Source organism: Solanum verrucosum, unplaced genomic scaffold (assembly GCF_900185275.1).
Source record: "Solanum verrucosum unplaced genomic scaffold, falcon-dt-bn FXZP01000297.1, whole genome shotgun sequence".
NCBI classification, from domain to species: domain Eukaryota; kingdom Viridiplantae; phylum Streptophyta; class Magnoliopsida; order Solanales; family Solanaceae; genus Solanum; species Solanum verrucosum.
In genome coordinates, this window is record NW_026020215.1 from 328,680 (window position 1) to 345,112 (window position 16,433).

Sequence of the window (16,433 nt, forward strand, 5' to 3'; positions counted from 1 at the left end):
TGCTTCATGTGGAACCTTCAAGGCTGCCAGTTTTTTTTTCAACTTGGTCCCTCTAATAGTGTTGTTTCAGAAGCTAAGCCTTTAGGTAAACCGTTTCAGTATCCCTGTTAACAAAAGCAACTGTCATAGCTTCCAACACTAGCCTGAGTTTCTCATAACAGAAAGATTAGTAAAATCAAACTTACTCCAGGCCTTTGAGAAGAATAGATTAATAATTGAGGAACCAAAAAGGAAAATTTCATTTCAAACATTTTTTTTTCATTATTATTATTATTATTTAAACAGACACCCTCATTTTCAAAATACTTTGAGTTCTCTTAATATCAACTTCTCCCATTTGAAAATCATATTTTCCACTTCTTCCTTTTGATTGGTGGACCTGGTCCCTCTTCATACTTAAAAACATCTTCATCATAAAATTCTCCAGTAAGAACAAAGAGTTTAACAATTTGAAGTGTTTTTGAGAGAGGAGAATAAAGAGTTTCAAAAAACTCTGATATTTGGAAGGAAAATTGAATTTTCTGGGGAGATGGAAAGAAATATGGAATATAAAGGAAATGAAACGGGTGTATCATGTGAAAGGTGTCATTGGTATTCAAAAGATGGGGCAGTGGTCAGATACCTGAAGGACAGACATGTGGCAATTTCAACAGTTCTTATGCATAATTCAAAATGCAACGTTAAGAGTGCTAACCTTCGAGAATGAACCAGGTCCCTCTCTGTAGTTTGAATGTGATTGCCTAGAGCTGTCCTGACTTCTCCTTTCCTTCTACCCTTTCTCCATGTGTGTATACCTACAAAAGGTATGAAACTGAATTTGCTAAAACATACCTAACTGAAAAGCAAAGATACCTGCTCCCTTTGCATAGTCATGAGAGGATTGATTGCTTCAGGCATGTTCCGTTCAATAAGGTTTCAGCATTGCCAACTTCAGTTTGATTATCTTAGCCAAGTCTTCTAAGAGCTCCAACATACTGCTTGATCAACAAGATTGAGCACATCAAGCTGCACTTGCTACATTCTCTGCCTCAGTTGTTGAAAGAGCAAATGAATCTTGCCTTTTCGTTCCCCATGAGTGAGAGATCAACCAATAACATAATACACTCCTGAGGTACTCTTTCCATTAACTCGATACCTAGCATAATCAATATCACATGTTCCTCCAGATCAAAAAGGCTCTTGGTGGACAGAATAGAACCATGTCCTTGTTTTCTTTAAGTGTCTTTGGATTCTCTTAGCAGCCCTCAAATGTGATTCCTTTGTACAAGAATGGAGTCTCTGAACCAGGTTCATCAGCATCCAGCATCAAGTTAGTGCCCATGAGAGTATGAATTGTCTAGGCATCCATAACATGAACTTTTTCAGATGCTTCTCTAAACCAGTACAGGTCCCTGTCTTTGGTCAGACATCAATTTCCCTGAACGCTGTGCTATCTTCTTCCCTGTAGCTAAGTCCATATGAGTGTATACAACTGGTGCTTTCTTAGGGCTTTGGTGAAGATGTCATCCACTTGATCTTTTATTTTGCAAAACTTCATGATGGCATTATCCCTCTTTATCATTGTCTTGACTTCAAGTACGTTAAGTTATTTGAGCAACTCATTGACGTACTTTTCTGGACAACCGAGGGTACCTTTAGAGGTTTACTGAATCTATAGCTCTAAGAAGAAATTTAATTCTTCCATTTTGCTCACTTCAAAACTCATTATTCATGAGTGTTGCAAACTCTTCGCACAACACCTCAAAGGTTGCTTCAAAGATGACATCATCAATATGTACTTGAATAATCAACAATTTCTTTCCTTGTGATTTCAAAAGAGGTTTTGTCAATTTTACCTCTTTTGAAGCCATTGTTGAGGAGGAATTTGGATAACCTATCAGCTTGTTGGGGAACCGAGTGTCATACTTTGCTTCTTTCAAACTGAGCTTGATCAACTTCTTCATTCTCACTTTCAGAATTCACATTATCAGTTTGAAATGCACCATATTTGTTCAGCACTGTCTAACGGACCAGGTACCTTATCATGTTCATCATCTGCATCAGCTTCTTTGAGATTACTGTATTCATGAAGAGGATGTTCTTCAACAAGCTCACTATTAAAACTGTCTTTCTGAATCATAAGCAATCCTTCCATTTCACAATCTTCTTTCTTTTGCAACTTCTCAACTCTTCCAGACTCATCAAAAAATCACATGACCACCTTTTTATACAACCGATAAGCCTTGCTGGCAAAAGAGTATACCGCAACTATTCTTTCATCAATATTGAGATCAAACTTCTCAATATCATCCTTTTGGTCACAAAACATGTAGTGTTCACCACTTCAGCCCGAAAGTTCTTTGAAATATTAAAATCTTGCATATTCCACCTGAATGATGGTCTGATTTGCTTCTCTTCAACACCATCGTAACAACCTTTGTCATCTGCAAATTTCATTTTGAGCAGACCGAGGACCAAGTCCTTTGACAAAAGTTTGTGCAGTAGAGAAACACTCACATGAGCACGTCTCTCGTGTCATACCTCAGCATTCTTACCTTGAGCACTAAGGCAAGTTAGACAGTCACCACGAGCAGTATTCAGATCCGCAATATACATGTTCTTGCATCTCTTTTCTGTCCAGATCATCACCCGAGAGAGCAAGTTTGTGACACCACATTTATCTGATAAGAGCTTAACTTTATTTCATTTATCACAAATCTGTGAAACATTTAAAAGATTGTACTTCAACCATTGACATAGTACACAATTTAAAAAGAGTGTTTCACATACTTTCAAGTCCTACCTACACCAAGAACGTACCATTTCTTGCCATTTGCCAAAAGAGACACCTCCACCTTTAAGTTCCTTGAGAGAGAGGAAGTTTTGTAGCCTTCTTAGTCATGTGCTTTGAGTATCCACTATTCATGAACCAACACTGACTGTTACTACTTCCTCTCACTTGCAAATCAAATCATTGTTAGCCTTGGGAACCCATTTGATACGGAGTTCCCAATAAGCAGATAACAGAGTGATAAGAAAATCTTTTGTTTAGTGAGGCATACTGCTTTTCTTCAACTTAGGACCATAAGAAGGACCAGGTCCCTTCTTCAGTCTATTCCGCTTTTTGGAATAGTTTAACGAACTTCCTCCATACTTTTTCAACACAGGACAATCTCTCTTAAGACTTCCATCTCGACCACAATGCACACACAACAAATCATCAGTATCAGAAACAAATTTGATGTGAGGATTGTATTGGGGAAAGATCTTTTCGCAGCCCAGCCCTCTTTTACTATTGTTTCCTTGACCAAGTAGATTTGTAAGTATCTTAGAGGAATTGGTCCATTTGAAGGATTTTTCAAGTTCCTCTTTTACACGGACCAGGTCCCTCTCCAACTCAAGATTGCTTTCTAAAGCCAATTCCATCTTCATTTCAACAGTATGCAACTTATTTTCAAGCTCCAGCTGCAAGCTGCTTGCCTCGTTCTTTCCTTTAGAAACGGTATTACTTACCCCTTTCATCTTTTCTTTCAGTTCTAGATTTTGAGCTTCTAGAACAACCATTTGATATTCAATATCAGATATTTAGTTAACTAAAGCAATGTTTCCATCTTGAGAGATGTCTAGACTATTGTTCACGAGATCATTCTCGGTTGTTAGCTCACTTATCAAATCAAGTAGTACAACAACTAGCTTTCTCAATTTACTGGTAGACAAAGTATTCAAGTTTTGTGTGAAATATGATAGAGTTACCTTTTCATCATCATGTTCCTCATCTGATTTTGCCATGAGGGCATCATTAGAGTGTTCAGAATCATCTGAATCACTTGAGGAATTTTCCCATTCTGCCATGCCTGGAAAAAAGGTCTCTTTTCTTCTTAGCTTGTCACGGACCTGGTCCCCCTCTTTTTCTTCACTCTTGAGACTTAGACCCTTCCCTTTTCTGTGCATCTCATGATCTTGAAGATGCTCAAATAGTGTACACAATGTCACTACTTCAAGCTCTCTTGTCTCATTGTTGATCACAAGGTCATTTGTCCAAGATCTGGGAAGAATTTCCAGTATCTTGGAGACTTTCTTGCACATGGGCATTGGTTTTTCAAGGAGCATGAACTCGTCTGTAACGATGGAGAATCTTGTGCGCATTTCATGAACAAATTCACTTTCTTTCATGGTGAAACTTTCGAACTAAGCAGTAAAGAAATCTAGCTTAGATTTCCTTGTTTCCTCAGTGTCATCATAGGTAGCTCTCAGCATATCCCATATTTCTTTGGTTGATTCGTATGATGAGATCATATTGTATTCGTTCATTCCAATGCCGCACATCAGCAATTTCTTGGCTTTATAATTTTTCTGGACAACTTTTTTGTCGGAGTCAGTATATTGTAGATGAGTTTTAATAAAGACTCTAGTGATCTCTCCATCCTTAATCTCAATGGTTGGCACGTAAGGACCTTCCTGTATGACGTCCCATACCTCAACGTCCTTAGCTATGAGATAGTCTCTCATTCGAATCCTCCAGTGTCTATAGAATTGACCCTTAAAAAGAGGAGGCCTTGCAGGGGACTGACTTCTCTGCCTGTTTAGTGGTGCATCCATTCCTTCAGGATCTTTTCTTTTCTTGGTGTTAACCAGATAGAAAAGTCAAGCTCGGATACCACTTGTTGGAATGTATGCGTCCACTATCAGTCAAGGACCAGGTCCCTTGACTCAGCAAAAACAGTAACTAAAAATATGCAGAAAATAAACAATTGGAAGTAAGATTTGCATAAGTGTTTTACGTGAAAACCTCCTTGCTCAAGGGAGTAAAACCACGACCTGTCTCACAGGACTTTTCAAACTGCCTTCACTATTCTTCACAAGCAAAAGTAAAACGCAGTTTACAACTTGAGATTAACCTGCTAATCTTCACACTAAGTAATATCACCTATTACTCAACCGAGCCCAAGAAGATATAACACTACTCACTATACTAACCCTCACTGATTAATTAGACTTTTGACCGTAAGACACAAAGTTACCCCTAACTATGTTCTTACAAGACTCAAACAAAGTTTTGAAGCGTTTCTAACAAGAGTGAAACAAATCCTACAAGTTAAGTACAAATACAAATACTCGAGAACAACAGCTGGTACAGAAAGCACTCTTTCTATTAATTAGGTCTTTGTTATATGTGTTCTTGTGCTTGAGTTCTTTCTTGAAGATGGCTTTCTTCTTTTTTAGCTTGTGAGTTTTTAGCTTGCCAAATCTTGAGTTTGTGTTTTGTTGGAAGAGACTATATTAAAATGAACACAAACTCCTTGGGACCGCCCATTGGCTGAGAGCCTGCCTTCTCTGTAAAGACGTGCACCTATCACATTAGAAGTGACAGCTTTACAGTTGTTATGTCATCATTTCACGTATGCAGTCTTGCAGGGACCAGGTCCCTTACAGACTTTTCTTAATAAGTTTTTGATAAGACATGTTGGCTCTCTCTCCTTTTGAATGAATGAATTAATTTGTTGTTTGTCATGTTAACTAAGTCAACCATAAGGAGTTATTGACCGTTGGACAGCAAACTCATCGATTCTGATTGGTATAGTACACTGACGACCTCACCAACTTCTAAGGCGACAACTTTCCAGTTGTACCCCATTATAGATCTGGACAAGAGAACACAACCAGGGACCAAGTCCCTACATTTGTGAGACACTGAAACAGATAGTCTCGTCCGCTCTTCTTGTTGGTGCAGTACACTGCGCTCACTGCGCTTTTCACCTACCACCTGACATGACAACTTTATAGTTGTACCCCATTTGAATCTAGACGAGAGCACTCTGCCAGGGACCAGGTCCGCATTTGTGAGGATCATCAAAACACCTAGAATATAACAACTCCTTTGTCAATTTCTAATAATCATCTGCCTCTGCTTTCTCTTCCACCTCTAAACCCCACAAAAATATTACAAAATAATTTAATAAATCATTTTCATTACAAAAAGTAGCAGTAAATCACACAAATTACTAAAAATCTATTAGCAACAATTGTTGCTCCTGCTAATGGAACTAATGGCTTCATAGCCAAACTCCTTCGAGTAAAATACACTGCTTTTAATGGAATTCGAGACCGATCCATTGGTTGAGTGATACCCATTTGTGAAACTACAAAAAAAATATCAGCAAATTAGACCAAAAAATGAAACCTAGATGATAAATTTCTCTGATCTTCATCACATTAACACTTTTAAGGGTAAAAATTGAAACTTTAGGAACCCAAACAAAGAAATAACAAACCTAGATGTTAAAATTCTCTGATCTTTATCACATTTACTATTTTAAGTGCAAAAACTAAAAATTTGAGAACCAAAGCAAAAAAAAAAAAGGAAGAAAGTTTGTACTTGTGAGAGCAAAAGTCAGGCAAAGACCGAGAGAGGCGATACATTATTATTCCATAACTTATTAAATAAGTATGAATGGTGTTAAGACTCTCCTGCAGATCTGGTCCGTTCAGACCTTTTCAGGTTCATTAAGAGGCTTTTTGAAAAAAAGAAACAAATGGACTTAATGCATTGAATTTGAATCATTCAGATTCACCTAAAAACCAAACACACTTAATGGGCTGAATCTGAATGATTAAGATTTAGACCTCCATTAAGTGCGAACAAATGATCAGGCCTTAGTTGATGAGGCAATATATTGAAGCTTAATTAATAATTGGATGTTTGATGTATTTTATAGCAAAAAGACATGTTATTTTATTTCTTGCGAGTATTTTGTCCTAATTTTTTAAATAGTGCTAATGAGTTGCACATGATGACTTTCAAAAGGTGGTTAGGTATATTAAAAAAACTCTAACTAACATATAGCATCAAAATTAGGAAAAGTGTTATAAAATAAAGACTAAGGACTAAAATTAAACTAATAACAACCAAGAAAGGAAGAATATAGTAGAGAGATAAAATAGGAAACGTTGTATCTTTCTTATTTTCTGTGTTTTTCCATACAAGTTACAATGCCTTTTATAGGCATAAAAAAGGTATAATGGACATTCATTAATCCATTTACAACACTCCCCCTTGGATGTCCATGTAAAATAAAATTCTTAGTATAGTAACAAGTATAAATAGTTGTTACTAATACACATTACTTTGCTGCCTCATTAAAAACCTTATCAGGAAAACCCAGTGGGATAAAATCTTGATTAAGGAAAAGAGAGTACAACACGTATTTTACTCCCCCGATGAAAACCACGATTCAGTTGTCCAAGTTTTCTCATTTCAATCATGTATACCATCTTCTCGAAAGTTGCAGTTGGCAAAGACTTGGTGAATAAATCAGCCACATTATCACTTGAACGAATCTGATGTACATTGATATCACCATTCTTCTGGAGCTCATGTGTGTAGAAAAACTTCAGTGAAATGTGTTTCGTTCTATCTCCTTTTATGAATCCTCCCCTGAGTTGTGTTGTGCATGCTGCATTATCCTCATATAAAATTGTGGGTACTTTGTCACATTTCAAACCATATTTTTCTCGAATAAGGTGTATTATGGACCTTAACCACACACATTCTCGGCTCGCTTCATGAATAGCTATTATCTCAGCATGATTTGATGAAGTGGCCACAATAGACTGTTTCGTAGATCTCCAAGATATGGCAGTACCCCCACATGTGAATACGTAACCTGTTTGAGATCTAGTTTTTTGTGGGTCAGATAAATATCCTGCATCAACATAACCAACAAGGTCTGGACTGCAATTGTTAGAATAGAATAAGCACATATCGATAGTCCCCTTTAGATATCGCAATATGTGTTTGATTTAATTCGAATGTCTCCTAGTAGGAGCAGAACTATATCTTGCTAACAAATTAACCGAAAAGGTTATATTAGGACTTGTAGTGTTTGCAAGATACATTAGTGCACCAATTGCACTAAGATATGGTACTTCAGGACCAAGAATTTCCTCATTCTTTTTCTTGAGGTCGAAATGGATCTTTACTCACACAAGTGATCGAACAACCATTGAAGTACTTAATGGGTGTGCTTCATCCATATAAAATCTTTTCAATACCTTTTCTGTGTACGCAGATTGATGAACAAAAATACCGTTTGTCAAATGCTCTATTTGCAAATCAAGACATAATTTTGTCTTTTCGAGATCTTTCATCTCAAATTCGTTCTTTAAATAATCGATTGCCCTATGAAGTTCCATTGTAGTTCCAATAAGATTTATGTCGTCGACATAAACAACAAGTACAACAAATTTTGATATTGTTTTATTTATAAACACACATGGGCAAATCTCGTCATTTATATAACCTTTCTTAGATAAATACTCACTAAGACGGTTATACCACATGCGTCTAGATTGCTTCAAACCATACAATAATCTTTGCAATCTAATTGAGTACATTTCCTGAGACTTTGAACTGTATGCTTTGGGCATTTTAAATCCTTCAGGAATTTTCATGTATATCTCATTATCGAGTGATCCATAAAGATAGGCTTTAACCGCATCCATCAAATACATTTCAAGCCTCTCATGGATCGTGAAACTAATGAGATAACGCAATGTTATTGCATCCATAACGGGTGAGTATGTCTCTTCATAATCGACGCCAGGCCTTTGAGAAAATCCTTGTGCAACAAGGCGTGCTTTGTACCTTTGTACTTCATTTTTCTCATTCCTTTTCTGCATAAAACCCCATTTGTAGCCAACAGGTTTAACACCATTAGGTGTTTGTACTATAGGCCCAAAAACTTTGCGCTTGACAAGTGAATTCAATTCTCATTGAATTGCTTCTTGCCATTTTGGCCAATCATTTCTTTGTCGACATTCTACAACAGATTGAGGTTCAAGATCCTCACTATTTTGCATAATTTTTTATGCAACATTGTATGCAAAAACATAATCCATCGCTATTTCTGATCGATTTCGATTTATTTCATCATCACTTGATTTTATGGATAGTTCATTATTTTCTTGAGTCTCAAGCTCATTGATCCCTTCAAGGATACCAGAATTACTCACATCTTGACTTTCTATGTGAGGTTTTTTCATAGTGTCATTTTGACCTTTTAATTTTCTTTTTCTAGGATTTTGATCCTTTGAACCTAATGGTCTACCACAATTCAGGCGTGCTTTTGACTCATTAGCTATGACACTAGTAGATGGTCCTACAGGGACATCAATTCAAATTGGGACATTCTTTGCAGGAATATGTGATTTAGTAATCCTTTTCAAATCTGTAAATGCGTCTGACATTTGATTTCCAATTTTCTGCAAATGAATGATCTTTTGTACTTTTTGCTCACAAATGGAAGTATGGGGATCAAGCTGAGACAATGATGGATTTTTCCACAAAATTTCTCCTTTAATTTCACTATTTTCTCCCCCTAATTTTGGGAAAAGTGTCTCATCAAACCGACAATTTGCGAATCTGGCTGTGAACAAATCTCCAATTAGTGGTTCAAGTTAGCGAATAATAAAAGGTGATTCAAACCCAATATATATTCCTAACCTTCTTTGGGGGCCCATTTTAGTGCGATATGATGGTGCTACTGGCATATATACAGTGCGTCCAAAAGTTCTTAGATGAGATATATTGGGTTGTTGACCCAAAACCAATTGCAATGGGGAAAACTAATGATAATTTGTCGGTCTGAGAAGAATAAGTGCTGCAGCATGCAAAATTGCATGACCCCACACAGAAGTGAGTAACTTAATTTTCATAAGTAATGGTCTTGCTATCAACTGCAATCGTTTAATTAATGACTCAGCCAGACCATTTTGAGTGTGAATATGAGCTATAGGATGTTCAACTCTTATCCCAATAGATAAATAATAATCATTAAATGTCTGGGATGAAAACTCTGCAGCGTTATCAAGGCAAATGGACTTAATCTGATTATCAGGAAGCTGTGCCCGTAATCGTATTATTTGTGCCAATAATTTTGTAATGGTCAAGTTGCGAGATGACAGTAGGCACACATAAGACCATTTAGAAGAAGCATCTATCAAGATCATAAAATATCTAAATGGCCCACTTGGTGGGTGAATAGGTCCACAAATGTCCCCATGTATACGTTCCAAGAACGCAGGGGACTCAATTTTGACCTTTGTTGGTGATGGTCTCACAATTAACTTGCCTTGATAACATGCATTACAATAAAATTCACCATTTAAAAAAATTTCAAGTTCTTTAATGGATGCCCATTTGAATTTTCTATAATTTGTCTCATCATTATGGACTCAGGATGTCCACGAAGGTATTGGAATTAGTAAACCCCCGATTTACTATAGAATGTGCCTCAATTGCACTAATTTTTGTCCAATACAATCCAGAAGATAAGGCTGTGAATTTTTCTACAACATATGTCTGCCCGGAGACATTTTTGGTTATACCAAGATATTCAAGATTCATTTCATCAATTGTCTTGATATGATAACCATATTCATGAATATATTTGAAACTCAATAAGTTTCTCCGAGACTGAGGAGAAAACATAACATTATTTATTATGAGTTTAGTTCCCTTGGGTAAAATTATAATGGCTCTTCCGATGCCCTTGATCAAATTAGCACTACCATATATCGTAGTAACATTGATATTGCCCATATGTAAATGAGAAAAATATTTCTCATTTTTGAATATCGTGTATGTTGTACCAGAATCAATCAAGCAAATATCTTCATAATTTGATAATTTGCTTGGAGAATTATCCATATCTTCAAAAGTAATGAAATAAATTTATATTAAATCATTAATTATCTTTTATTAAATAATTTATAAAATATAAGAAATAATGGAAGTGTTAAAATGACATTTGAATCATTATAATGATCATGTACTAATAATGCACAAGATCTTTATCACCCAAACCTTTAACACTAAACTTTAGTTTAGTTTATTATGTCTAAAATAAGTATTAACATAATTTTTAATTTCTTGAAAGACATGACAAAAGAAAAAGTTGATTTTCCACTTACTTTATTTAGATAGTGCATTTACTTTCACTTTAAATATAACACTATATGTTTCCTTTTATAGTCACAAAATGATAAGAAGAAAATATTATCTTAATATATTTCAATTCATCTTCAAATCATTATAACATTCCAACTCACGTTTCCATAGATGTTTTAAAATGGACTCAATTAATATACATGGATAAACATGAGTACTTTAATTATTTATTTTTCACATTATGACCAGTACAAAACAACAAATATTAATAACATTATTACTAGCAAATATCAATCATGATTATTCTTCCATATCCATAGAATCGTCACCAATTAAGTGATATATATTTTTCCTTCAGGGTGTGTGAAGAAATTTGCTACATCCAAGTGTGTGATGTCAACATGATCAGTGATAAAATTAGCTTCAGGATTTTTATCCTTCTTTCTTAGTGATGCTTGGTAAAGCTCAACCAAGTGTTTAGGAGTACAATAATCACATGCATAATGACCCCTTCCACCACATCGAAAATAGTTTGTTTTAACTGTTTCATACTTCTCATCTTTACTTTTTCCCTTTTGATAGTGATTTTTATTTGGTGAATGATTAACACCGGGAAAAGGATTTCGCTCTTGGTCGTAATTACGACCACGTCCACGTCCACGACCTCTTTCACGCCTAGCGTGGTGGGCGTACACCTCATTCACTTCATGAAATGGTGTAGATCCAGTGGGACGATTCTCATGATTTTTCATCAATAAATCATTATTTTGTTCAGCCACGAGAAGGTGAGAAATCAGTTCAGAATATTTCTTGAAACCTTTTCTTGATGTTGTTGCTGTAAAAGCACATTCGAGGCATGAAATGTGGAGAACGTTTTTTCCGTCATATCAACATCACTAACCGTATCTCCACATAATTTCAATTGAGAAGTAATTCTGAACATGATAGAATTGTACTCATGGATAGACTTAAAGTCTTGTAGCCTTAAATGCAACCAATCATATCGTGCCTTTGGATGAATGACCATCTCCAAATGGCATATCTTTCTTTTAGATTATTCCACAGAACGAGTGGATCCTTGACTGTGAGATATTCAATTTTTAAAATTTCATCAATATGATGACGTAAGAATATCATTGCTTTAGCATAGTCTTGTTTCAATGCTTTATTTTCAATTTTAATGGTGTCTCCAAGACCCATTGCATCCAAATTGATTTCAGCATCCAGTACCCATGAAAAGTAGTTCTTGCCCGAACTATGAAGGGCACGAACTCAAGTTTGGTAAGATTAGCCATAATAAAAAGAAGAAAAATAATAATACCTTAGCCTTCAAATTTAGTCTTCAAACTTTGAGATGATAGAGTCTTGTGCTGATAACATGTTATAAAATAAAGACTAAGTACTAAAATTAAACTAATAACAACCAAGAAAGGAAGAATATATTAGAGAGATAAAATAGAAAACTTTGTATCTTTCTTATTTTCTGTGTTTTTCCATACAAGTTACAATGCCTTTTATAGGCATAAAAAAGGTATAATGGACATTCATTAATCCATTTACAACAAAAAGTTAGAATTTCAAATTGCTTGCTATTTTAATAGTGACTGGATTGGATCTGACGGTATAAAAAGTACCTTTTGATAATGCTTCATTTTTGGATTAGGGTTTTTCATTTTGGGGTCGGGTCAAATTTAGCTATTTTTTTGGAAAGTTCATTTTTAAAATTATTAGGAAAAAGACATAAATTCATCCCTAAAGTTGTTTCGAAAAGTCAGTTACACGCTTAAACTACTGGAGCGACCTATTACACACTTATACTATTCAAAAGTGAATTTAATACCATCCTCAAAGCTGACGTGGAAATAAAACTAAATATAAATAAATAAAGTGCGTTTGAGTTTTAAAAAAGTCAATTTTTCCCCGCCCTTACCCGTCTCCTTCATGTCACCCTACCTTTCTTCTCCACTCGATCTCGTCAAACGTAAGATACAGGTCTCACTCTTCCCCCTTACCGATTCAATTTCATTTGCGCTTTGAGTTACAGATCTGTCCATTTCTCACGTGATCCTTCACTTCTCAAATCTATTAGAAAAATGTGTTGTTCTAATTTTGTTCTTATAGTTTATCTATACTCTTCTGACTTCTAAAAATCTATATTTTTAATGTAACCATTTTACAGGCACAAGTGTTTTGGTTGTTTCTCTATGATGGAGGAAGACACCTTATTATTTTTTATTTAAGATTTTAACTGGAAAATTATTGTTTCAGATCTTATTCTTTGTCCAGATGTAATAATTTCTATCATTCCCTTTGATTTTCTCGACCATGAAAGGAATGTCTCCTCTCGATCTCGTCAATTGTAATAATTTTTTGTGGTGGGTTTGGAGATGAGTGATAAAATTAGTGATGATATGCCTTTTAATTTCAATAATGACAATAAAATTTGTAATTTTGATGTGGATGCTGAAATTTATGGTTCTAATTGTGATGAATTTCAATGGTAGTGATGTGGTTCCGATGGTGAATTAGTTAAGTTTATTATTGTTGTTATCAATTTTTTATGATGGTAGTGGTTGTGGGAAGATTCCGGTGGTGAATTTGGCTATGGGTGGTGAAATCTATGATGGTGGAGAAGTGAATTAGGTGATAATGGCAACATTAATGGCGGTGGTTTAATGGTGGGTTTGATGGTTCATAGGAAAGAAGAAGCAATTAGGTGACATGATTTTTTTTTTTGAAATCTGACGTAATTATTGATGTGGCAGTGACACGGTGGTGATGTGGCGCGAGTGTGAGACACTCTCCCATCATGTGATGGTTGTATGTACATCAGGGTTGAAATAAATTCTCTTTTAAATAATTCAGGTATGTAATAGATTGTCACAATAATTTAAGCGTGTAACTGACTTTTCGTAATAAGTTCAGGGGAAATTTATTTCTTTTCCCAAATTACTATTCAAGTAGTTGCTATGGTTGTTCCTAGTTTTAGATACGGTGTTAGCATGTTCATAGCCACTTTATTCTATCATTCAATGTGCATTTCATGTATTTAAATTTGAAGTCAAAGGTGAATAAAAATCAGATTTCCCAGTCAATTTTATTTCTTCTTTCTTTTGCAATTCCAACTTAAAGGCAAAGGTACACACAACAAAATACATGACATACATACATTAAATGATATGCACTTAATTACAAATAATCATTAAGACGAAGACGATTTCCAATATCCTTGTATAGGATAAGATTGATCGACCTACATTTATTAACATAATACCAGTGAGACACCAATACTTCAACGCGAAAATAATAACTTTTATATCTCCACAATGATCTTTCCGGTGGCATGTCCATCAAGGCTCTTGGCCCAAGCATCTTGAGCCTTGCTTAGAGGATACTTAGAGTCAAACATAGTCTTTAACTTCCCTTCTTTCACCAAATTAACAAGCAATTTCAGTTCCTTATCTTCTTTAGGGATAAAAATCAACGGCAATAACTGTTTTTTGGAGAATGTCAATTTCTTCCATACATAAGTGTACATTGAACTAGGCCCAGGAGTAAGATCAATGACCTTACCTGCGTCACTCAAATTAGGCTCAAATGTTGACCAGGGAATGCCTCTAGCACAGTGAACCACTACATCATACTTTTTTCCTGATGGACTCTTAAGAGTTGCTCCTTGTGGCGTTTTATAGTCAAGAACCTCATCTGCTCCTAAACTCTTTACGAATTCAATGTTACGAGCTCCACATGTTCCTGTAACATGAGTATTACCCAACTTTGCTAATTGAACAGCATAATGTCCAACACCACCTGAGGCAGCAGTGATAAGAATGTTCATACGCGTTCCACTTCCGTCTAGCTTGATTCCAGAAATATCAACAAGGGCTTTGTGTACTGAAATAGCAGCAACTGGAAGGCCTGCACCTTCAGCAGCTGATATTTCTTCTGGCCTTTGAACAGTCAAGCTCTCCTTTGCAACTGCATACTCTGCCAATCCACCTCCAATCTGTTAATATATAGTATTAGAGTTTATATTATATATGTGCATCGACAATGCAATGAATTTCTACACTATCAAATTAATTAGTTGACCTACAATTACATATAACTAACAAATCAATTAAACAAATTAGACTTACAAATAGATTAAGAAGAGCCACAACTTTGTCACCAGCCTTAAATTTCACAACACTTGATCCAACCTCTACAACTTCTCCAGCTACATCCGTACCTACTCCTCACTCACAAAGATACATTATTAAAAATACAAAAACAATATATAAATGATGAGCAAGAAGTTATTATTTAACTGCACTTACAAGGTATAACGGGAAATTTGCGAGGAACAAAAGGACGAGCCACACCTTTCTGAAATTTCAAGTCTAATGGATTTAAACTTGTAGCCTCCAATTTTATCAAGACCTCATCCTTGTTCGGAGTAGGCACTAGAACTTCAACATGCTGCAACAAGAAATGACAAATCTATCATGTGATGACGGTGTAAAACATGTTACATATTTATAGAATGGTACGGTGTTACTTATAAGATGAAATTTCATCCAAAACTGAATATGGATGTATAGGAGAGTAAGTACCTTCAATCCATCAGCTCCTCTTCCATAAGAGTTGTACTGCACGGCGCGCATTAGCTTCCCTGACATACCTCCGGCTATATATTGTTTTCGCTAATTAATTTTGTTTACGTACTCTGATCCTCCTAGCAGGTGTATTTAAACTTAGATTGGGGACGAATTTTATGCGTTTGCATAGTTGAAAAGTGGTGCAAAGTTAGCCTTTGCTACTACTTGTCTAGGTGAATTTTCATATTTGTGTAGTCGTGGCTTAACAATTGTCACTTGTTAGTAGACCAATCTAATGCATTAACAAGTTGAAAATTGAAATATTCTCCTTGTTCCCGTGTTTGAATTGTGTGTTATGATTGCATGATTAAGAAGGAAATATTCCATTTTGTTGAACAAAGCAGTTATAATGTTTGAAACTTTTTAAGTAATGGATTCTTTATTTCAATTTTGATTTGATACAGAGTTTATGACAAATAAAAAATATTTTTGGATCTTATCATCTTAAACTAATGATAAATAGAATTCACCAAAAATATTCTTTAATCTTATACGTGTCATATAAAAAGTTAGAATTAAAGAGTTACCAAAAATGAATGACGCATTTATTTTGAAAATCAATTATAAATGAAAGTAAGACATACAAGTTAAAATGAAAACCACCTAAAATTTGAGATTTGTGCTGGCGTTTCATGTGGCCTAAATTTGAGTTAATTAATATAGTGGTGGTCAACTTCACAAAAGTCACTCATTCTGCTCATTGCATTAATACAAATCCACTGAAAATATGACATTGTAATATAAAATATCAGGGCACTACAACAAATTTGATATTTGGTGATTAATTATTTTCACTAAAATATTTAATTCATCATTGTATATCTTTTTCGATAAAGTTTATTTTTATCAATCCTTCATATCATGGA

General features: G+C 35.2%; 2 protein-coding genes across 2 annotated transcripts in view; one reads left to right on the plus strand and one right to left on the minus strand.

Moving 5' to 3' along the window:
• The window catches only part of LOC125830633 (xanthotoxin 5-hydroxylase CYP82C4-like), a 226,560-nt gene extending 221,842 nt beyond the window's left edge, over positions 1 to 4,718 (plus strand). The window contains exon 3 of the mRNA XM_049509807.1: positions 4,703 to 4,718. The gene's annotated coding sequence lies outside the window, so the exon portion shown is untranslated. The remainder of the gene's footprint in view (positions 1 to 4,702) is intronic.
• Positions 4,719 to 14,233: 9,515 nt separating this feature from the next.
• Positions 14,234 to 15,588, minus strand: LOC125830643 (chloroplast envelope quinone oxidoreductase homolog). The gene is made up of 4 exons (XM_049509818.1): positions 15,523 to 15,588; positions 15,247 to 15,388; positions 15,067 to 15,158; positions 14,234 to 14,933 (listed from the first exon to the last, which is right to left on the minus strand). The coding sequence occupies exons 1-4, from the start codon at positions 15,586 to 15,588 to the stop codon at positions 14,241 to 14,243; spliced, it is 993 nt and encodes a 330-aa protein (XP_049365775.1). The 3' UTR covers positions 14,234 to 14,240.
• Positions 15,589 to 16,433: the final 845 nt, after the last annotated feature.